At 38.2% G+C, this 22,500-nt stretch overlaps 1 protein-coding gene across 1 annotated transcript in view; it reads right to left on the bottom strand.

The window, feature by feature from the left end:
- Window positions 1-4,587: 4,587 nt before the first annotated feature.
- The window catches only part of LOC145483831 (methionine synthase-like), a 23,121-nt gene continuing 5,208 nt past the window's right edge, over window positions 4,588-22,500 (bottom strand). The window contains exons 7-35 of the mRNA XM_081462375.1: window positions 22,271-22,377; window positions 21,561-21,620; window positions 20,967-21,061; window positions 20,365-20,465; window positions 20,121-20,182; window positions 19,539-19,606; window positions 18,998-19,077; window positions 18,764-18,876; window positions 18,491-18,631; window positions 17,641-17,826; window positions 17,173-17,352; window positions 16,486-16,602; window positions 15,655-15,795; window positions 15,152-15,241; window positions 14,483-14,581; window positions 14,099-14,152; window positions 13,511-13,627; window positions 13,192-13,292; window positions 12,254-12,442; window positions 11,597-11,678; window positions 11,187-11,285; window positions 10,832-10,904; window positions 9,957-10,112; window positions 9,061-9,254; window positions 8,535-8,668; window positions 7,812-7,878; window positions 7,076-7,177; window positions 5,825-6,028; window positions 4,588-5,383 (exon numbers count right to left, since the gene is read on the bottom strand). Coding sequence (XP_081318501.1) covers window positions 5,297-5,383; window positions 5,825-6,028; window positions 7,076-7,177; window positions 7,812-7,878; window positions 8,535-8,668; window positions 9,061-9,254; window positions 9,957-10,112; window positions 10,832-10,904; window positions 11,187-11,285; window positions 11,597-11,678; window positions 12,254-12,442; window positions 13,192-13,292; window positions 13,511-13,627; window positions 14,099-14,152; window positions 14,483-14,581; window positions 15,152-15,241; window positions 15,655-15,795; window positions 16,486-16,602; window positions 17,173-17,352; window positions 17,641-17,826; window positions 18,491-18,631; window positions 18,764-18,876; window positions 18,998-19,077; window positions 19,539-19,606; window positions 20,121-20,182; window positions 20,365-20,465; window positions 20,967-21,061; window positions 21,561-21,620; window positions 22,271-22,377 — 3,299 coding nt within the window. The 3' untranslated portion in view covers window positions 4,588-5,296. The remainder of the gene's footprint in view (window positions 5,384-5,824; window positions 6,029-7,075; window positions 7,178-7,811; window positions 7,879-8,534; window positions 8,669-9,060; window positions 9,255-9,956; window positions 10,113-10,831; window positions 10,905-11,186; window positions 11,286-11,596; window positions 11,679-12,253; window positions 12,443-13,191; window positions 13,293-13,510; window positions 13,628-14,098; window positions 14,153-14,482; window positions 14,582-15,151; window positions 15,242-15,654; window positions 15,796-16,485; window positions 16,603-17,172; window positions 17,353-17,640; window positions 17,827-18,490; window positions 18,632-18,763; window positions 18,877-18,997; window positions 19,078-19,538; window positions 19,607-20,120; window positions 20,183-20,364; window positions 20,466-20,966; window positions 21,062-21,560; window positions 21,621-22,270; window positions 22,378-22,500) is intronic.

Genomic DNA, 22,500 nt, shown 5'->3' with positions numbered 1-22,500 from the left:
TCCCCTGTTTCTCGCAAAAATTACACTCGATTTTTGAAAGCAATTTTCCTTTCCCTTTGAAGTTCAAAAAATCGGGATTCACTGTCTGCACATCCAATTTTTTTGAACGATATCCCTGATATTTTTGCCTGAGTTCAAAAAGTGCGTGAAGAGTGGGTCATTAACGAGAAAGTTTTAACGTTAGTAAAAAACAAAACAGAGAAACAAAACAAAAACAAGAAAAGATCCTCTACAATCCACGACGAGAAATCAGAAAACTGTAACATATAATCTGCTGACAGTTCAAATTTTGACCAAAATTTCTGCATGAATTTCAAAATGAAGTTGTCTTTTCTTGGGTCAGATAAGTCGGGAGTAAGTGTTTCTTTAAAACATGATTTTGCATTGAAAATATGGAAAGTGCTAAGGAAATGCGTTATGTTTAATGTTTTAGGCCTCTGAGAAGAGTCACAGCAAATTTCAATCCTATTTCGTAAATGACAATTGAAAAGACATACTAGGAATCACTGCTGAGGCTTTGTTTGAGGCTTTTCATCTCCGCTTTGTACGCACAGGAAGTGGCACTAACTACAGTAGCTATGGTCTCTGTATAAAAAGGACGAGGGTTTTCCGGGAATTATAAAAAGAACCCCCTACCCTGTTTTGTGGGCGTGGCTTGAATTTTTTTTACCCCTAAGAGGTACCAATTCTAAAACAACACATTAATTGACGCTTTCAAAGATTTTAATAGCATTAAAGACGATATGCTTGGATACCTTCTACTCGTAAAGTTGATTATCAGTTGTCGCCTGCCATATATTTTTTTACGGCTCAATACCCTGAAAGGTACCGAAAAAACTCCCGTTGCCGACCTTATGAGGCTGAAAACTCTAAGAGATATAGCAAAACCGCTTTTGAAACCCCTAAAAGTTGCCCCGGGATATAGTCCTGCTCAGTACAGATAGGAACAATAACAAACAAATTTATCGGTTGCATAAATGTTGTGGTAAATGCTGTGTTCAATCACTATTACTGTTCTCTTGGCTTCCCTACTCATTGTGTATTCTGTTGTAGTTAGTGAGTAGCCTAGCCGTGCGCGGTTGCTAACAAAATGGCGGCCGCCTCTGCGTTTTTGAAGTTTCTGTGAAGAAGATTTAGATGAAGTTTGCTACTCGAGTAGATTTATACTCAAACAATCAAGTCATTCACTCTCGATTTCTATGCTCGATAAAAAAAAAAATCCTCGCTCTCATAATCCATTTCTTTTAGAAAACAACGGGAGAGGAAAAAAAGGAAAATTGCCTATTCATTTATTTTATTGCAATGTAAATTTCTCTTCGTTACGCCATTTCCGGAGGCAGTTCTGTATTACTATCGAGATTTAGAGCGGTTTTCAATTGAGTGGTTTGGTTCTGGTTTTACGACACTCAGTTGAAATGCGCTCCAATAGAATTGTATTCGTACACTAACGGGAAAACAGCAATCTGGATCCAGTGTTTTCAGTGGCCAAACACAACCACGTGTGGTAAATATCATTGTGTTTGTGTTATGCCTGAGCGGTATTTCGTTTTCACCAGGAGCAAAAATCGGGGACAGAGACCGTAAGCGCGCGCCATTTCTAGTATTGGGGCTGTCGCTATGATATGGGACAATTTTTCTATTTTTAGAACAAATTGTGCCATCGCGTGTGGCACACGCGCGTACATGCTGCGTGGATTTTTGCGGATGTAGCGCGGGGGAAATAGCGTCCAAAATTAATTACCGAACTTTTTGATATTTTCGTCCACAACTCAATACGTTTTTTTTACAATAACTGTCTAATTTCTCGCGCGCTGATTGGCTCATTTTTATCATCAATAAGAGTACAGACGGATACAATTTTAATTTGTGCAAGCTTTCAAGTTCAACTTTCAGCTGTCAAACTGCCAACTTTTTAACCAATGAGATTTTATGGACTTTTGTAAGCAGCCAATCAAAAAGCGAGAAAAGCCATTGACAATGCTCGCGTCATTTTGAATAAAATTCATTTATCTTTGTTTACGGCAAGTTTACGGCGTCTTTTCTCCTCATTTATCCCCGGCAATTGACCATTTTGGGGTCTCGTTATTGTAAAAAAACAAATTGACGTCAGTTTTTTATGTGTCTGTCCTCTTATTGATGATTTCGTCATAACATTGTCAAAGTTTACTGAGGAACCACTCGCCTGCGGCTCGTGGTTCCACAGCCACTTTGACAATGTTATGACGCAATTTATCATAAGCGGACAGACGCATAAAAAACTGACGTCAATTTGTTACATTGCACTCGCATCCATACGATTGCCAATACAAATTACTTTTTGCTCGCACAGGGAGCAAAGAGAGGCTGACACATTAATTATGCCACAGGCGGCCCAAGCTCTTAATGTTATCCTTTTTTTTTCCCTTTTTATGCCAATGTTCAGGCTAACGTGACATATGGCATGTACTATTACATAACGACCGAATTTGACCACGCGAAACATGACTCCCGCCTTGCAGCATATGGAGGTGTTGTGTTACAACGGTTTGAATTTATAAAGGTTTGTATGGGAATGCAACGGCTTTGCTTGAAAAGCCAATTATTCGTATATTTTGTGAATAAAATCTACTTACACTGTTGCTGTGTTGTATTCTTTGTTGTTTGCCAGCTCCTCGGGCCGATCTAACGCGATTTCAGCGAGTTATCGTTCTGTGGGTTTCCACTACTAAAAGAAAAGACAAGGCCGGACACTGATTTCCGGAGTGCCCGCCGCTCGAAGCGAATAAATCCACTGAAAATAACCCTGCCGGCTCAATTCCTCCGTAGAATCGAAGAAGAGATGTTGAAGTTCCATGTCAGTTCACTCGCTACGCAATTCCGTTCACAACGCCTTCGCAACGATACATTTATTTCGAGATTGCTTCGCTCGCAAACTCGAAAACAGCCGCGTCACAAAAGTTAGGACACTTTCGCGGTGTTGGATAACTATAAGTAGCCCGACCGGGGATAGTCAGCAACGATTTGTCAACGGTCAAACCAAAATGCTCCCCGGGTAACCGGGCACTCCCTTTATGGGTTTGACAACTAAAGCACGAGGGTACCCGGGGAGCATTTTGGTTTGACCGTTGACAAATCGTTGCTGACTACCCCCGGTCGGGCTAATTATAGTTATCCAACACCGCGAAAGTGTCCTAACTTTTGTGACGCGGCTGTTTTCGAGTTTGCGAGCGAAGCAATCTCGAAATAAATGTATCGTTGCGAAGGCGTTGTGAACGGAATTGCGTAGCGAGTGAACTGACATGAAACTTCAACATTTCTTCTTCGATTCTACGGAGGAATTGAGCCGGCAGGGTTATTTTCAGTGGATTTATTCGCTTCGAGCGGCGGGCACTCCGAAAATCAGTGTCCGGCCTTGTCTTTCTTTTAGTAGTGGAAACCCACAGAACGATAACTCGCTGAAATCGCGTTAGATCGGCCCGAGGAGCTGGCAAACAACAAAGAATACAACACAGCAACAGGGTAAGTAGATTTTATTCGCAAAATATACGAATAATTGGCTTTTCAAGCAAAGCCGTTGCATTCCCATACAAACCTTTATAAATTCAAACCGTTGTAACACAACACCTCCATATACTGCAAGGCGGGAGTCATGTTTCGCGTGGTCAAATTCGGTCGTTATGTAATAGTACATGTCATATGTCACGTTAGCCTGAACGTTCGCATAAAAAGGAAAAAAAAAAGGATAACATTGAGAGCTTGGGCCGCCTGTGATTATGCCGGCTAATTCTACATAGCGTCAAGCATACTGCCAGCATAATAATGAAACTTGATTTTGGGAGAAAACGATTATGTCGTTTATTTTCGTAACTAATTTAGTTACTAGAAGAAATTGATAAATTACAAGCCAGTTTTAATAAAGTGCTGCGCAGTTTTCTTTTCTATTAATTAAGCACGTTCGACTTGTTCTCACTGTTCTTTTGAGGGACTGTGTCTCAATTTGATCACTTTCCAAGTTGTTTGAACTGTTGTGTTTGTCACGTTTGATTCACTGCACGGAGTAGGTTGTCTGCGGCATAGCTACGAGCATAAGAGCCGAGTCAAGCATAATTATGAGCTTAATTAGAGTCCGTTTTTTTGAGGCAGTGATATAAAGCAAAATCTCGATTTTAGGACCATAACTTGTCTGAATAAGCTGAATTTCGGTCCGTCCGGCGTCTTTTCTTGTCTCATCCTAAGGCAGGTAAAACCCTTTGTGTACGCTTCGTACAAGAACATACAAAACTTACTGTTAACCTAGCTGCTGCCCGTCAATTGGGCAGAATAATACAAAGGATTTTCTTTGCCCAATCAGAAGCCAGCATTCACAGAATTGTTTGGAAGTGGCGCGGTAAGACTCCATCCCCAGGGAGTCCTCGCTAGAGGTCTTTCGACTTCTCACCCCTCCCCCCTCACTTACTGCCTCTGCGTCTCCGAGGAATGGACTGAACACATAACCACAACGTAGAGTCAACATAGGCTTCTTTGACGGGAAGAACTGACAGCATCGCCATATCTTTTGTCGATAGATTTATTGCTAATATACATTTCCTTTTCAGGTGTGGGAATGACGGAATGTGTTGGGGTCATTTATTATTAGTTTGCTGTTGTTGTTTACAACTCGAGTTATAGTTAACACTCAAAAAGAATCGTAATCAATAATCACGTTGATCCAATGTAATGTGCAAATAAATGAGATACAAAGTGATAAACTCCTAGCGTTTTGCTAATTAAGGGTCTCCCCACCCCTCTCCCTCTCTTTTAATCTTCTACTCAAACATTTTTAAAATAAATAAGCCTTCAAAGGGCTTTACAGAGCAGTTACTCCATTCAAGGTAACGGGGTCTGACAATTATTCGTATACTTTTGTTTTCAATTTCCTCTTCGTATGACGGTTTGTGGTAAATGTTTAGATATGGTGGACGATACATTTCAGAATCCAAGTCATAAATATCTTTAAAACGTCGTGCCCTTGCCATAATAAGATTGACGTATTTAAAATGATCTTCTCTTGACATCTTGATTGGTTTGTCAGCACAATGTTAAAATCAACTGTTATTTCTAAAGAAACTCGTCCTTTACGCATTTGTTTCATGTCAACGATGGACACGAGCCCAGCACCTGACCAATCGGCATCAGCACGTGCACCTGTGGAAAGAGCACGTGAATGCCACAAAAATCACGTGATTGGGAAGGACGGCTCATATTTTGGTATTGAGAAGGAAGCGAGTTCCCGAAGGACATTGCTATCTGTATATAAAATATTTAATCCTCTGCTGGTTCAATCTCTGTCGTAGGATAGAATCGGTGAGAGCCATTTTTCGATTTCTTCCACAGGCATTCCTTTTCGCTCGGCATAATCGGTTACCTAAACAACAACAACAATAACAAAATAATTAATCAATGGAGATTGATAAATGTCGACAAACTGTTTATTTCCGGCGAATGTTGTCAGTCCAATATTGCACAAGTGGAAATTGGTTCTAAATTTCCAGATGACCCGTAGCTCTTTAAAACTTCTATTTTGATTCGTCCTTGTTAATCTGCACCTCTTTTGTTTTTAGGGCTAGGGGCAGTGTTTGTCTTGCATACCTATTGTTTCGTTAGGCGAATCATGAAGACCCTTGTAAACGGTGCGTGGTCGCCCTAAATTTCTAAGCCTGCAGGTTAAGCCCCAGTTTATGTGATTTTATGTTTCCCACTATTTTGCGAACAAAAAGTTGGAATTTTTTTAGGTTTAAAACTTGTTGACAAACGATTAAATGCTGTCTTACTTCGTTTGATTATTAAGCGTATAGTGTCTTGTTACCTGATCTTCGCAGATTTTTCCCACCGAGAAGTAAACAGCTTTGGGATGAGCAAAAAATACTGCAGACACTGAAGCAGCAGGATCCATTGCAAGCGATTCTGTGAGCCTGATTCCAGTTAATTTCTCGCAGTTCATTAATTCCCACATGGTCCACTTCTCAGTGTGGTCCGGCTGACTTGGGTAACCTGGGGCTGGGCGAATACCCTGTGGAAAAACGCGAAAGGTTTTCAAGAGTATGTTTTTAGAATAAGTCAACGTAGACAAGTGTACGCATTTTGGACCTATTTCTTTGGTATGATATTCTTTTAATCTTTGAATTCCAAAATCGATTTAGCATCTATTTTCTCATTACCATGTCAATACAAACTCAACTACATATGTAACAGAATAAAGAGAAAGATCACTAAAATAGCTCAGCTCATTCTGAAATTGCGTGCACTTAAAAATTACCGTTTGGAACAGAGGAAGAATGATTCAACGAGTACAGACCGTCTGTTAATTTGATGTACATACAGAAACTCCTAACCAGTACAACAGAACATGAACTAGGCTAAGTCAACGTAGACAAGTGTACGCATTTTGGACCTATTTCTTTGGTATGATATTCTTTTAATCTTTGAATTCCAAAATCGATTTAGCATCTATTTTCTCATTACCATGTCAATACAAACTCAACTACATATGTAACAGAATAAAGAGAAAGATCACTAAAATAGCTCAGCTCATTCTGAAATTGCGTGCACTTAAAAATTACCGTTTGGAACAGAGGAAGAATGATTCAACGAGTGCAGACCGTCTGTTAATTTGATGTACATACAGAAACTCCTAACCAGTACAACAGAACATGAACTAGGCTAAGTCAACGTCGACAAGTGTACGCATTTTGGACCTATTTCTTTGGTATGATATTCTTTTAATCTTTGAATTCCAAAATCGATTTAGCATCTATTTTCTCATTACCATGTCAATACAAACTCAACTACATATGTAACAGAATAAAGAGAAAGATCACTAAAATAGCTCAGCTCATTCTGAAATTGCGTGCTAAAAACGTTCCTTTTTAAGAAAGCTTTTTTATAACTTTTTAGCGACATTTTTTCTTATTTTTACTTTATTAGTCTTAAGTGTTTTTAATATTTCTAACTGTAAAGCGCTTTTGAACTTTTAGGATATTGGCGCTATATAAATATTTTATTATTATTATTTTTATTATTATTATTATTAGTAAGGAGAATTTGCCAGAGTAATCACCTGGTACTTGATTCTGTGCAAGTCTTTAGCATCTAGTATCTCATCGCTGCAATAACCCCACAAGTCCTTGCGAACGCGTTCATGAAGCTCCTCAGCAAAAGCCTGGTACCAAGAGTAGATTTTATGTTTTAACAAGGGAAAAAAAGAGATGCAGTGCTGCGTAAATAAAATTTCAAGCTGACAGATCAAGCCGTCACAGACTTCAATATACAGTTTAACCCCGCTATTTCGAACTCTCATGGGAAAAGAAAAATAGTTCGAAATAACGGAAGTTCAAAATAACCGATAGTAAATGACTGAAGAGCAAAATCCAAGGAAAATGGTTTTGAATTCGAGGTATTCGCTGTGAGGAGCACTCGAGTTTCATTCTATCATGGAATCTGATTGGCCAAGGAGAAACAAAAGTCATTACGTCACAGAAATCGTTTCCTGGCTCGGGTTCGCAGACGTCGTTTTTCGGCGGAACCAAGTGACAGCCGGAAATACGTCTGCGTTCGCAGGCTAGACATAACGCGGAATTTAACATACCCGAGTTCGAATTTGCGGAGTCCAACTGTACATACTTTTTTCACTTTTCTCAAGTAGAATATATTTGAAACTATTTAAAAATAAAATAAATAAAGATGGAAATCAAAGCCCGGTAAATGGCATAGGAGAGATATAGTTTCAGTTGCCACGAGCACGAGTATGATTGGAGATTCGAAGTATAAATAGAGCATTCCGAGAGGATACTGACCTCAGCTAAGCGGTCAGCAAGCGCCTTCACCATAATAACACTGTAATCATCGAGATCTTCTTCAAATCTAAAACAAGAAAATGAAGTTTACATATTTAACGGAATTCTTCTGTTTCGCGCTTGCCGAAATTTTTTTCCGTCCTCGCCGGGAGCCTGCGAGCAGACTAACGGAACTGACCCAGTTTACAGTGCATTCAAGCATTCCGGATCAACTTTGAAGAAACTGAAGCTCAAGTCTTGCACATGGCGCTGTAGTGATCAGAGCTATCAAATAACACACACAATGACAATTGCCAACAAAAAGTTCTGTTCTACAGTCAACGCTTTTTCACACAATGGATTTATTAACCACGTCCCATACCGTAAAGCACTTTCGCGCTCGCTGCGAACAAATTACTCTCACTGTGTCATTATGTAACCTGTGACTCAAGTAACAACTGTTCATACTAAAGACTGCTGGGATTGCCAAAATGAACTGTTTAGTCAAGCGCACACTGATGTTCGTTTGCAAGCGAATTTTTTTTTTTGCGGGGGGTGGGGGGGGGGGGGGGGCGGGAAGGAGGCCATAAGGATACAAGATATCGACCTATCAAGTCAGTTTGCCACGTAAAAGCGTTTCTCAAATTCATTACTAATCCATCAAGTTTAAGCAAAGCAAATCATTCAATTCTCTACTCGGTGTTTCGAAATGTAACGAAACATCATCTCTCGTGTTTTACGTACTTTTTAGCCATATCCTCAGCCCCCATCACAGACACAGCGAAGCAGCCAATGTAGTCCTTGACATTTGTGTCCAGCGGCGCTACTAAGTCTGACAGGCAATAGTACGGGTCCTCAACACCATGCTCCTTTTCGGCCTGCAAACGAAAACAACGTTAAAAGAGACACATTGGAATGATAAATTTGGGGATTAAAGTAAAGAGTACATTCTGAGAAACCAAGAAATTCCGGTTTGTCTCAATAACATATTTCTTACGCACAATACGGAACTTTGCGGATAAATCTCAAAAGCATCTATTTAATTTTTTTTTTTTTGGAACAAATCTGTTTACTCAGTCTGACAACAGTTTTTGATGCCTATGTATCTTCGTTACGATGACTTTGCGTCCTACGTTGTTAAAACAAACCAGAGCCGGGAACGGGCCCACACGAAGCACCATTAATAATCAAACTTCATAATTATTGACAAAACTATTTTGCACGCCATAAGTACCTTCAATTTGTTTTACATTAGCCAGCGCATGCGTACCTGTTGCCTTAAGCCATAGAACACGGCTCGTGGTGAGCCTTTTCGTGCATTATCGTCATCAAACACGTGGATATCATCACCCACACTGTTAGCCGGGAAGAAAGCCACTACTCCAGTCGCTTGCAGTGATTTGGTTTCAGTGACCTTCTTTAACATGTTTTCAGCATCATCAAACAACTTCTTGGCCTCGTCACCTAGTCAAGAAAACGTACAACTGTTAAATCAGTCTCGCAGTTGAAATTGCTACTGGATGGGGGACAAATTGTTGGATATTCTCACTCAGAAATCGTATACAGTTGAACCCCATTATTTCGAACTCTAAGGGGAGATAGAAATAGAGAGAGTTCGAATTATCCGATCTTAAATGACCCTCGGGCAAATCCAAGGGAATTAATTTTGAGTTCGAAATAACGGGGAAGTCGAAATAACCAAGTTCGAATCAGCGGGGCTCAACTATAATTATGCGGAAAGTTGAGTTGCTTTAGTTATTTTTAGACGGTCGTTAATTTTGGGAGGTCACTAGTTTCGGATTTACAACCATGAAACTTTATGACCACTTTCTGAAGGCCATTTCTTTCGGGGAATTGCTACATTTGAACTTTTTTTCTTAACGATCATTCAGATAAGTAATGGCATTGTTTCACAACCCGCGAAAACTGCCGTTGCATCAATATAAATATTTACTTAAAACTAGAACATATTCTACGTTCAGGCCCAAATATACAAAGCGCAATCGACAATAATTGTTCTAAGTATGTTTTACAGACTCGTATGTTGGCTTTCTGCTGCACTTTTGTGACGTTTTGTAACTAAATTCTAGTCCAGTGTGTTTCAAACTGTTTCAAAATAGCGTTGATGTTCTTTGGTTTGATAGATGTCTGACCGTCAGTACTCACCCACAGTTTTATCCTGGAAGATCTTAGGGTACCCCCTGTTGGGATATTTTCCTCTGAGTTGCCACACATCAAAGAAGGGTTTCCAGTCAATGTATGGAATCAAGTCAGTTAACTCGCAGTCATCTATCACCTTGACACCCAAGAACGAAGGACGAACTAAAAAACAGATGACAGTAATAATGATTAAAATGACTACTCAAGTTAGTAACTTATAACTAAAGAGAGGGATTCTGGTTTCTCACACAGCAAACCTCAAGAATTTGGTCTGGTCGAGACTTTTCTTAAACAACAACTTCATTCACACCCAGCAGTTACCACAGAATTTTTAACTAGATAATCAGAAAATTCAAAAATATTATCTCTGATTGAGTATCATTGGAGGCTGTGTGGCCGAGTGGTTAGGGCGCCGGAATTGAAATCCGGAGGTCGCGTGTCTTGCTAGACCCTAGTTCAACTCCTCGGTCATACTTGTAAATAGCCTACTGGTGTGCCTCACGGCGCCAGTTGGGATTTTAAAGTCTATTACTTTTACTTGATATATTTCTTTCTTTCAGTTCCAGTGGCAAGCCTGTGAACTAGCAAGTAGGGTTAGATAAATTACGCCGGAGTGACACTCAAAAGTATAATGCTCTAATTTTCGAGCATAATTTATCTAACTCTACTAGCTAGGTGTAGCTAAGCGCATTGACTAGTGTAAACAACAACATTTGAACATTTTTTCTGAACATCAGTGCGTGGTATAAAGAGCAGAGAGTATGCGAAAGTCAACATCATCTGCCTTTGAAACAAGAACTTCACAAATAGTTTCTATCGGTCAAACTGAGAAAGCCGATTGTAGCAAAAATAAAGAAACTTGACGAACAGAAAGTTCATACCTGGAGTGAAGTCAACCCAGTCCAAATTAGCTTTCTTTAATCGAGCTTTCTCCAGAGATAAGTACTTTCGATCCTGCAAACAAGTTAAAAACGTTCATAACGGCTGCCATAAAATGAAACCAGTTGAAGTCTTCAGAAAGCCTCTCAACGTCACGTAATAACTGTGCAACAACCAATCAAATCTCAGCGTGTTGCCAAGCGCGGGAAAAGATGTGTTAGCCAATCATCGATTGGCTCACATTACCCTGGAGAAATCCTTACCGACACAAGACAAATCAACTTGTGGGGTTGAGTAAATTTTAGTGCGGCAAAAAAAAAAGCAACAATAAATTGAACATAAGTAAATATTTCGTACCTTTAAAGAATCGTAATGTTCATCTCTAACTTCTTCGTACTCTTCTTTTATTTCTTCCACAAAGTCCTCTTTGGATGCCTCATCTATCAAAGCCGAGCACTGTAAAGCAGTCATATAAATTAGTTATCAGTTTTCCGGCGGTGGCCCATTATGGTAGGGTATGTAGGAAATGTTTGTACAGGAATACGCGTTCAGTTTAATTTCATTTGGTTTTGTTCACGTCAGGTTCACGTTTTTAGAAATTCAGGTGTTCAAAATGCATGAAAAATTGAAAATGGTATTGCGTGCTTCCCAACAAACCTAAATCTACGAACGAAACAACAGTTTGCAATGCTTCTAACGTTATGTACTTCATATATCACATCATGAAACCAAACAGGCAGAGTAGGATCTAGAATCAGTTATCTTACCACGACAACACTCTTCGAAGCGTCTAACACGTGTATAGTTGGTTCGGTGTAACGTGGAGCGATCTTCACAGCTGTGTGAGTCCTGGAAAATAAAATTCAACAATATACCTGAATAATAATGTTCTGTGTGAAACAATCGTTTCGCACAATCTAGAACTGTTCAAACAAACTAAAAGACTAAATCAAGGTGGATGTTTTTCTAGAGGTGAAAAGTAGCATCTTTTTTAAAAGTATCCATTTTCGTCTCGACGAAAACGAAGCAAAATATTTTCGACCACACTAGCGTTTTCGTTTTGTTTTCACCTGTCCACACTAAACCGTTTTTTTTCGAAAACGTATACTTTTGATACGTTTTCGCCAAGCGTCCACACTAAAACATCCGAAAACGCTGATGGAAACGACAGTATATGAAACTTCTCTCGGCACCGTTTTCAAAAGCCTCCGTTTTCACCTATCTACATTAGAAACGGAGCGTTTTCAAAACGATGCGTTCACAAAAGTCTCCACTTTTAAAACCGTTTTCGAAAGCCTCCGTTTTCATCAGTGTTTTCGATCCGTTTAGTGTGGACGATAGACGAAAACGCATCGAAAAGTATGTGTTTTCAAACGAACGCGCGCAAGTGTGGCCGGGTCCTCAGTTGTAAATTTGACGTTTACTTTGAAGTTGTCGCTCCTCCAATAAGCAGCGGGATCTTGAGACCTTGTCTTTCCATTTCTCTAGCAACATGTATCATCTCGTCCAGTGATGGAGTTATCAGCCCTGATAAACCAATGATGTCCGCTTTTTCTGCTATTGCTGTTTGTAGAATCTTCTCGCACGGTGTCATCACGCCCAGATCAATAACCCTGCAAACAAAACAACAGAAAGAATGGTAAATAAATACTGCCTCCAGACAAATGGTAAATGAATAGCTTAGGCACATTTAAAGCCTGAGTCGATAAAAATAATGTCTTCGTTCGCTTAATTCTTCCCTTGCTCGAAAGAGCTTAGAGGCGCGAAAAATTCTATTCTGATGTCGTCATTCTAAAGAGACCCTTATAGCGTCCATGATTGGTTGAAACTTACGCGCCAAAATTTAAAACCAATCACAGACAGACCAAGGAACTCTTTAGAGTGACGTCATCAGCGTAGACTCTTTGCTCTTACCAAGGCTTAACGCTCAAAACGACAGCTTAACAAACTCGCTATGGTGTTAAATGAACCTTAATCAGCTTCCAGTTGATGAATAGCTGAGTAATTCACTAGCCAGAAGGTAGGCCAAAAATTTCGTTACAAACTAACACCTAATATACAGCATCTCAAGTCTATCAAGGGATGTCCACCTACTGAACGGAAGAAAATAAATTTTTTCACGCTTTAATTTCACAACTGCTTCATTGTGTATATAACTGCGATGATCAATCATGTCTTCATATCTTTCTGCGCAGTTCAGTTATACGGTCTGTCATATATTCACTTGTAAAACAGAGTTGGGTAACACTGGTAGGGTTTCATCACACTCATACTACTTGACTGCATGATAACAGCTGGAAACTAGCCGGATTTTCCTTAATGTACACTGTAGGACTAATTTCTCAACTGACCGGTCATTTACCTGTAGTTATTGCATCCCAACACAACCCCCACAATGTTCTTGCCGATATCATGCACGTCTCCTTTGACGGTTGCGATGACAATAGTTCCATTGTAACGGCTCTGAAATACAAGAACACGCATTGAATTAATAACTGGTCAAATGAAACCTTCATTTCACAAACTGAATGTCAGCACAACATTTCATTATTTTCACTACCTGTACCTATCAGTTGAACACTGTATAAATCATGTCAGGAGAATTAAGCCGCTACTTTCGACTTGTGACAAGTCAGGTCATACACCCTCTAAAATGGTCAGAGAAGATATTGTTAACTTACCGAAAGGTCATCGTCGGCTCCAACTCCCATCTCAGCCAATCTTTCCTCACGCTCTTTTTCCATGAATGGTATCAGATGGCCTACAGCTTTCTTCATAACACGAGCAGATTTGATCACCTGTTGGAAATTATTTGATTGGTTAGCATACAACAGATTAGTATCACCCAACTAGTGGACTAATGCAAATCCTGCATTTTGATTGGCTACACTACCAGAGGACTATTAGTAATAGTCCTCGAGTAGCGAAATTGGCGCAATCGATTGTGACGCTTTCTTTCGTTTTATTCCCAAATAAATATTTCTTCAAATTGCATTTGCTAACTTTATTATTGCCTTTTCTGCCCGACTAGTTGGGTGATACTAAAACAATTAGACCCTTCGCCCTCAAGGGCCACGGGTCAATAGCCCATTCGACTTCGCCTCATGGGCTATTGACCCGTAGCCCGCAAGGGCTACGGGTCTAATTGTTAAATAGGCATGCTAAGTGAACGAATCAAATCCAGCTATCAGTCAGTCCGTCTGTCTATCCATCCATCTGTTCTTCCGTTCATCTGTCAGCCAGCCAACCAAATAATCACCTCTGTTTACCTGTGGCAAGAACATTTTTCCAGCACCAAACAGATCACCAACCACGCCCATACCCTACAAAGGACACACGAAAGTTACAAACTTAATTAATGCTATCGAGAGGGGGTTTACTTCTGTCCAAGAAAAAAGGGAACTGATCCTAAAATGAAGAACTATTTCAACGAAATAGCCAAAGCTCGGTAAAAAGCTCAATTTCCTTAGTTTAAAACAAAACAGTAAATTTATAAAGAATGTATTCCACCACTGCACAATAATTTCATCCTTATACAATTTGTCATTCTCACACACTGCAGTAAATTGAAACTCCAGTGACACAGATAGGTGGGGTGGGGGGGGGGGGGGGGCAACTGACCAAGAATGTCACAATTAACAATATTTACTAACCTTCATTAGCGGCCCTTCAATCACATTCAGTGGACGAGGGTATCTCTCTGTACACTGTCGGGCTTCTTCAGTATCTTCTACCACAAATTTGTCAATTCCCTTAAGATTCCAAAAGATAAATTGCATACTTGGTGTAAAAAAAAAAGAAAATAATAAAACAGAAAACTGGCAGGGTATGCTTTATTTTGGAAACAAAGAGGAATTTTCAACCATGAATGACAAAGAAAGCAGAATAAATTTGCAAGCTATTTATTCCTCAGTATAAGACAGCTCTGATATATCATAGCTCTCAGTTGTCTACAACTAATTTCTGTAGAGCCTCGTCATCAGCAGTCGCATCCCCAGATGCCTCAATCCTTTGGTCGACACCAAGAATTGCTGTCTCTGGCCAGCCCGGATTTTCTGAGCATGCGTATAGTATTCATTTAGTATTCTCAGCCAATCAGATTTGTCAGATTCAAATGGGAGTCTGAAGATTGTGGATGGAGGTTGCGATTCCTGGTGCTGGCCTAAAGGAAGAACATCTTGGGGACAAGAATGTGTCATCACCTAATCTCAGGAATCTTGTAGGCAGAGGAATTATCGAGTCCATAAAGACCCATTTGTTTATTCAGGCTATTACAAAAAGTCAAGAAGGAAAACAATATTATTGATATATTATTTTTGCACCTTCACTAAGGCATACTCCAGTCTCTCGTCAACATTTCCATTTCTCCACTCATCTGTGACCACCTGCTTCTTTGCCCCTTTTCCCAATCCCTGCGTCCAAAAAAAAATTAGGAATATCAGAAAACAGTTTGACGAGTCTTTGGGTTGATTGTGGTTTGTACCAGTGTGACAGTCATGTTCATAAATGAACAAAGTTCCAGATAACAATTTTGGGTGTGGTTAGAAACTGGCGTTAATATTCACTACCATTAAATTCGTAAAACCAAGCACTTACATGTAATACAATTACAAACACTCAGTTTTCTGCCAATCATTTTTCAGAGTAAATGTCACATAATCAATTATGCATACAATGTATCTTTTGTTTTTGTAACCTACATGTAAACCCAGGTCATATTCTAAACTTTTCTCTGAGTCAGCAAAAGAAATCCCTTCCTGATTGTGCACTTTTTTATGCATGATATTTTCATGCGATGTCACATGTGTTCATGATTGTGACGTACTTGTGCGTACTGCAGCAGTTTTTCTGTACAGTTTGGATCCTTGTTCCACAGCAGATCCTCGCACAATTGCAGTAGTTTGGGTTCAATGTCATCATACACTGGAAGATTACCAGCATTGACAATGGCCATATCTAATCCAGCCTGCAAAAAAAAAATCAGTTATTTTAAGGTTAAAATTAAAGTTTTTTTTACAAAGGATAATATTATTTCTATTAAATAAAATACTTGGACTTATAACAATTTTCATCAAGAATTCTTTGGTCTAAGCCATTGTACGTAAGTCAATGTAAGTCATTTTAATTGCACGTAAAATAAGATTATACCTGTTCCATTCGCTTAGATGAAATCAGAAGAGCCAAGTCACCTTATGGAATTAAAAAACCTGCTACTCTTGCAAAATGGTATGAAAGTCTCTCAAACATTAACTATTGGCACTTTTCTGGGTTCCATGACAGTTTACAAGAAAGTTCTTATGAGTTGCAGTGTAGGTGTCTTACTCAGTGGCAGCTCTCAGCATCTGAACCCTGATGACTTGATGTTAGGTGCATCATTCCGACACTTCCATCACATGTTTGTGACATAGATTTCTGGTTTTCATAAGAGTATATTTTAACAATTTTATTTGTTTGCTCCTCAGTTCAAGTTACATGAATGTACCCCATCCATTACTGTACAGTATATTGCCACTTGAGACAGTGTTTCATCACTTTTCCAAACAGATCAAGTTCTGTCAAAACACAGTAATCGCTGCATGTCATTCTTCCACCTCTGCTCTTGTCATTATGAAGTCATCAAACACCGTCTCTCATGCCTTATAACTTGATTATTAACCTTAATAGCATGGTACAAGAAGACGCTGTGCATAGCCTCTCTTATTGTTTCCATTCCACGGAACGAGAAAGAAAAGTTGGAAAGACCTCCACTAACTCGGGCACCAGGAAGAATTTGCTTAAAAGGAAATAAAAATTGAATACAATAAATTATTAGTCATAAAATTTTAACAAACAGGAAACAATCGGTGTTCCTAGCTATCAAGTTACAAAAATTTAAAAAAGGAAACAGTATGGGAGAACAGGACATGTGGAAACATGAGCCAAATTCAAGTTATTCCTCAGCTTTTTGAAGTCCACAAACTTTCAGAAATGTTTCCATAATTTGATAGAAACACAGAGAAAATGTAACAAATTTCTTTTGGAAAACTACCTGCACTCAGCAACTATTGATTTTGGTTACCAAAATGAGAATTTTGTTTGCTTGCACTAATTCATTATGTCAACAGCTCATGCTAATTCTGCAATTCTACTGAATTATATAGTCAATCAAATACAGTACAATCAAATGTAGGAGTATGGCTTTATTAAATGTGCTCTTTCTTACAGGGTTTTTTCTAATACATGTTATTGTAGTATTTATAATGACAATTATGTGTTTGAATCTATCACAGTATCTAGGCATCATAAACCTTACATGTATTATAAATGAAAGCACATGATTGTGTAGATAATGATAAACTCCTACCTTGATAGCCCTTGTAGCTTCAATGAAGTATTTTCCATAGTTGTTATGTTCCTCCATTCCTGTTGCAACTGTGAGGATGTTTGGGTCGAAGATGATGTCATTAGGGTTGAAGTTCACTTTGGAGACCAGCAGATTGTATGAGCGTGTACAGATTCTTATTTTGTCTTCTAACTCTGCTGCCTGAAGGGGAATGATGAAGAGAAATCAGCTTCAGATTTTCATAACATACCTTTCAAAGACTACTCACTTCCCAAATATCTCCCCCGACAAGAAGAAAATCCCTGTATTTTTTAAACGCAAAACTGGATGCAATTAAGTAAAATGTAATTTTCCCTTTTATACTCGGAGTGCTAAACCTGAAACAGCTTGATCTGGAGGCAAGCACATTTACCATTAGGCAACAATGCTTTTGCTTTCCAAACAATTATACCAAATAGCGTTTCTTTTAAGTTAAATGGAAACACTCACTTGTCCTTCCTCGTCAAATGCCATAACCACCACAGCTGCACCGTAACGTTTAATGATCTTGGCTTTCTCTAAGAAGTCTTGCTCTCCACTCTTCAGACTGATACTGTTGACGATGCATTTTCCTTGTGTACATTTCAGCCCAGCTTCTATCACAGCAAAGTTGGATGAATCAATACAAAGAGGAACCTGCCACAAAAAAAATTAAGATAAATTAATAAATACTTAATACTACAGCTGCACCAATTTTTTTTGTTTTAAATTAATACCAGAAGTGTATGATTATTGAATATTTACCTCAAGACAATGAGATAAATTTGAACCCAGCAATATTTTTAAATCCTGTTAATTAAGCTGGACTAAGTAGTACTATTTTGGACATTTAATTTTCAGACACTTTTTATCTCATTTTGGTCAAATTTTTGGACAAATAAAATTTAGGACTGTTTGCCAAAATGTAGCTAATAAAAATAAATTTACACCTGCAAAGTGCATATTAGACTGAAAAAATCTGTGAAAATGATAGCTTTACCTGTACTACAGCCTCAAGGTTCTTATGAAAACACCAATGAGAAAATTACACAAATTCTATCAACTTATGTCAAGCACTGTCTCAACTAGAGTTCGCTCCATAAATCCCAGCAAAAAGGAAATATGAGCTTTGAAGCTACTTCGAAGTTTTATACTGTGCTGTAAAAATTTTGGACACGGTTTTATTTTTGGACTTTTTTTCTGTCCAAAATTAGAATTGTCTGAAACTTTTTGCAAGTAAATTCATACATGTACTTAACAGAAACATTCTTTAAAAGCTGTTATTGTACAGGTTAATCACAATAAGAAAATAGCACTGTACCTTGGCAATTTCAGGTTCTGAGGAAATCAAGTTGACAAACTTTGCCATGCATGCCACTCCATCTAACATGCCTTCATCCATGTTGATATCTAAAATCTGTGCACCATTTTCCACTTGAAGTTTGGCAACAGCAAGAGCTTCCTGTGTGTTGTTCAGAAATTATAACATTTTAATAGGAGGCAGAAAATGCAGGTGGGTATTACCCTTAATATCCTTTTCCACAGTCAAGCTATTTGAAACATTTAAAAAAGTTAATGGTCAAGTTGTATATACCTCAAATTTTCCATCCTTAATCAGCCTACAAAATCTTCTGGACCCAGCCACATTGCAACGTTCACCAATGTTCACGAACAAAGTGTCTGGTGTGATTCGACCTGGCTCGAGACCTAACACCCAATAGCACAGGAAAAAAAAAAAATGAATATTGGCCAAATGAAACCGTGACTGTTGATAACATAGGGTAAAACATTACAATTTTTAACTTGTGTTGAGAGATTGAAAACGTACCTGAAAGGTTCATTGCATTGGCATATGGATCTTCTGGTATTGGTCTTGGTTTGTATGGTTTGACTGCTTCTGCTATTGCTCTGAAAGAGACGTTCAAATGAAATTAACAGTTACTGGTATTCAATTGTTTAAAACTACTCTGGAATAAATTGTTACTAAAATATCGTTTGTCATTCCCTAAACCAACTGACACATTTTAGATTCTCTTCCTGGACTCCTGTGTAATAATATTTAGTGATTTTTATCATTCATTCTTGCATGTTCTCTGCTATATGTAAAAATAAGTAAATAACATTCATGGTTCTTGTCGTTTGACTAAGACAATATTACCAGTACATGTAGTACTGTTTAATTGGGAAGATTGTTGAGTTTGAATAATCCAATAACTACAAGATATTTTATGCACTTAAGTGAATTTCTTCAAATTTTAAGACTCCATGACTTATCTGTACAATTAAGCTGTTCATTAATAATAAGTATCTTTAATTACCAATAATTCAAATGGAGAAAAGACATTTTTTAATCATCAGTGTATACTTACTTAATGTGAGCAGGAGTAGTTCCACAGCAGCCACCAACGAGATTCACAAGTCCATCTTTTGCAAAATTCTACAGCAGCAATTATTGACATGTACATAATTTAATAAAAAGTGCTTCAAAAAGTTAATTTTTGTAAAGTAAAATTTTTTACACTGTTAAGCTAGTGTAAACTGTATAACATAAAGTAGCAGAATTAGCATACTATAGGTACATCCACGAAAGGGAACCTACGCTGTGTACAGTAAAAAACTACATAGTTACAGAGCTCTGCACATATCAGATACAGATTAATGTGCTCCATTTTCTTGAAGAAGTGTCTGATTTTTTTTTCTTTCATTTTCTCTGCCTCAAACAAGAAAAGTTACAAAATAAAGCAACTTTATACCTCGTTAGAGGTATGCACTATACTCTGTCTGATGAACAGAAACTTCAACTGATCAATATAGTGCAAAAAGAACTAAATCCAGAAAATCCAAACAAAAAAGTTAATAAAAATTAATCTGGTTTTTATTGTGTTGTCATATGCATGGTGACCAAAACCTAGCTGCACAAATTAAGACGACGTTCTTTTTCATAAATGTACCTTTAATTGTTCTGCAGTCATCTCTGGTGTTTCATCATAACCTCCAAAGGTATTTGGAAGACCTGAAATGAATCAAGGTTTACTAGACATGAATCTAGTCTCTCACAACAGGGCTAATCATCTGGTTGGTCAGTTGCTTGTTGAAGCCCTGGAGTCATCAACCCAGCCATTCCCCAACAAAAATATGTATATATATATTTTATATATTATTAATAAGAATTAGCCAATGGAAGAGATTTGTTACCTGCATTAGGATAACAGAGGACGTATGTTGTTGTACACAGTCCAACAGCTTCTATAAATGGCCTCATTTCTGTTGCACCCAAAGCACAATTAAGTCCAATGCTGTTAAAGAAATAACGAGCGAGACAAAAATTTAAGCAGGTGGCCAACAATTAGCTCACTGGCTTACGACATTTTTTTACAAATTCGTTTGTTCAAGGGGAAGGGGTGGGGAGGAGAAGGACGAGGTAGGAGAAAGGACGGGATGGGAGAGAAAGGCAGGAAGATAGATTTTCAGGGGAGAGGGGTCTTGGAGGCACTGTACAATCATGTGATTGCTATAAAGTTGAACCAGAGCAACAAAACAAACTTTATTTCAACATTATTATTGCACATCTGTGTGTGGGGTTGTGCATTTTGTATTAATTTACAAACACCTAAAAAACCTTAGTTACAAACTCACCTGAGTAATGAACATTCTAATCATCATAAATAATTATTAATAATATTCATAGTTACATGAACCAGTTACAATCGTGGATTGAAGAATTAAATTCATATGAAGTAAAGATTGGAGTGAGCACACTCTGCTTCTTTTACGCTACATTTAACTTCAGGACTTACCTCAGGGGCTTGGAATGAGAAACACTGATAACAAAAGCATCAGTTGTTTGACCTGAGAGTGTTCTACCACTCTTGTCGACAATAGTACCAGACACCTGAAGTTGATACAAAGAAAACAACGGCTGTCAATAATATACTGTAAAAAACAAAAAATCACTTTCACTGGTTTTTCCATTCCACAAAAAAACCCTCTCTCTGAAAGTGGGTTCTAAGGTAAATGGAAAAGGCTATATACAAGCCAAGTGACCTATCAGACCATCATTTATCTTCAATTTCTACGTAGCATAATGCAACTAGGAGTATTTTTACTCCCCTCTCCCCTCTCTAATTTGCTGGTACCCGTTTATACACCTGGGCGAAGAGAGGCACTGTGACAGTTAAGCGTCTTGCTTAAGAACACAACACAATGTCCCTGGCCAGGATTCGAACCCCGACCACTTGATCCACAGTCAAGTGCCATAACCCTGAGGCCACTGCACCTCCTGCCATCTGTCTGTGAAGTATTGTTTAAATACACTAGAAGTGTATGTTAATTATGCATTCAACAAAATAATATTATTAAGAGTAGACAATATATTATTCATTGTTACTTACAAATATTGGGACGGGCTTGTATTCTTTTTCAAAGAGTTGTTCAATTGCAAACAATGCAGCCTAAAACAAAATAGAATAAAAATAAAATGGAAAGTGTTTCAATCTTGTCTTGTAAGTAATGACCATACAAAATTAATATGTAATACAAAGCCATGCACCCTCAATTTGAATTATGCTTGATTGAAGTAGTTTCCTGCTCAAGACCTCTAAGGACAAGCAATCCAAAGTACAAAACGGATTTCTGGGGAGCTATGCCCTTATTACAAAATATTAAGGTTAAAAGCGGACCATCAATTGCTAGAGCCTACAGGAATAAACTGAGTGTGTAACGATCATGAAAGGTATGTTCAAGTCACAGCTGAATTTATGTAAAAAAAGGGCCACAGTTGTTAAATTTATTCTTAGAGAAAAATCCATAATCTAAACAGAGACAGTGTGCAACAGTGAGTAGGGTGACTTCATCATTTTAGACGAAAACGTGAACTCTTAATATACGGTTCTCTCACCAGTTGTTATACTGTAAATGTCAAGGCTAAAAATTGTATTCCTTAATTAAAATTATTATAATCAAGACAGTCAAATTGCTAACCAACTGCTCAGTGGACACAGTCTAAAGAGATAATGCTACATGTGCAAAATGACTTAAAATTTTGTGATAGAGCCCCCTTAACATGTAACGACAGAGTCTTACGTAGTGTATAGTTGTGTACCTTTGCATTTGCAGTGTCAAAAATTGTTTCCACCATAAGGACATCAGAACCACCATCTAAAAGTCCTCTGGCTTGTTCAGCATACGCCTCAACCAATTGATCAAATGCTGTGAAGCGAAACTTAGACTTACAACAAAATTTTACTATGAACTATTTTTTTTTTCAGGAAAACCTTGTACCATACATGTACACCGTGTACTATCACACGACGTAATTATCATAATTTGCCA

This window comes from Orbicella franksi, chromosome 4 (genome assembly GCF_964199315.1).
Source record: "Orbicella franksi chromosome 4, jaOrbFran1.1, whole genome shotgun sequence".
In the NCBI taxonomy this organism is placed as follows: domain Eukaryota; kingdom Metazoa; phylum Cnidaria; class Anthozoa; order Scleractinia; family Merulinidae; genus Orbicella; species Orbicella franksi.
This window is presented reverse-complemented; position numbering and strand designations above follow the sequence as displayed.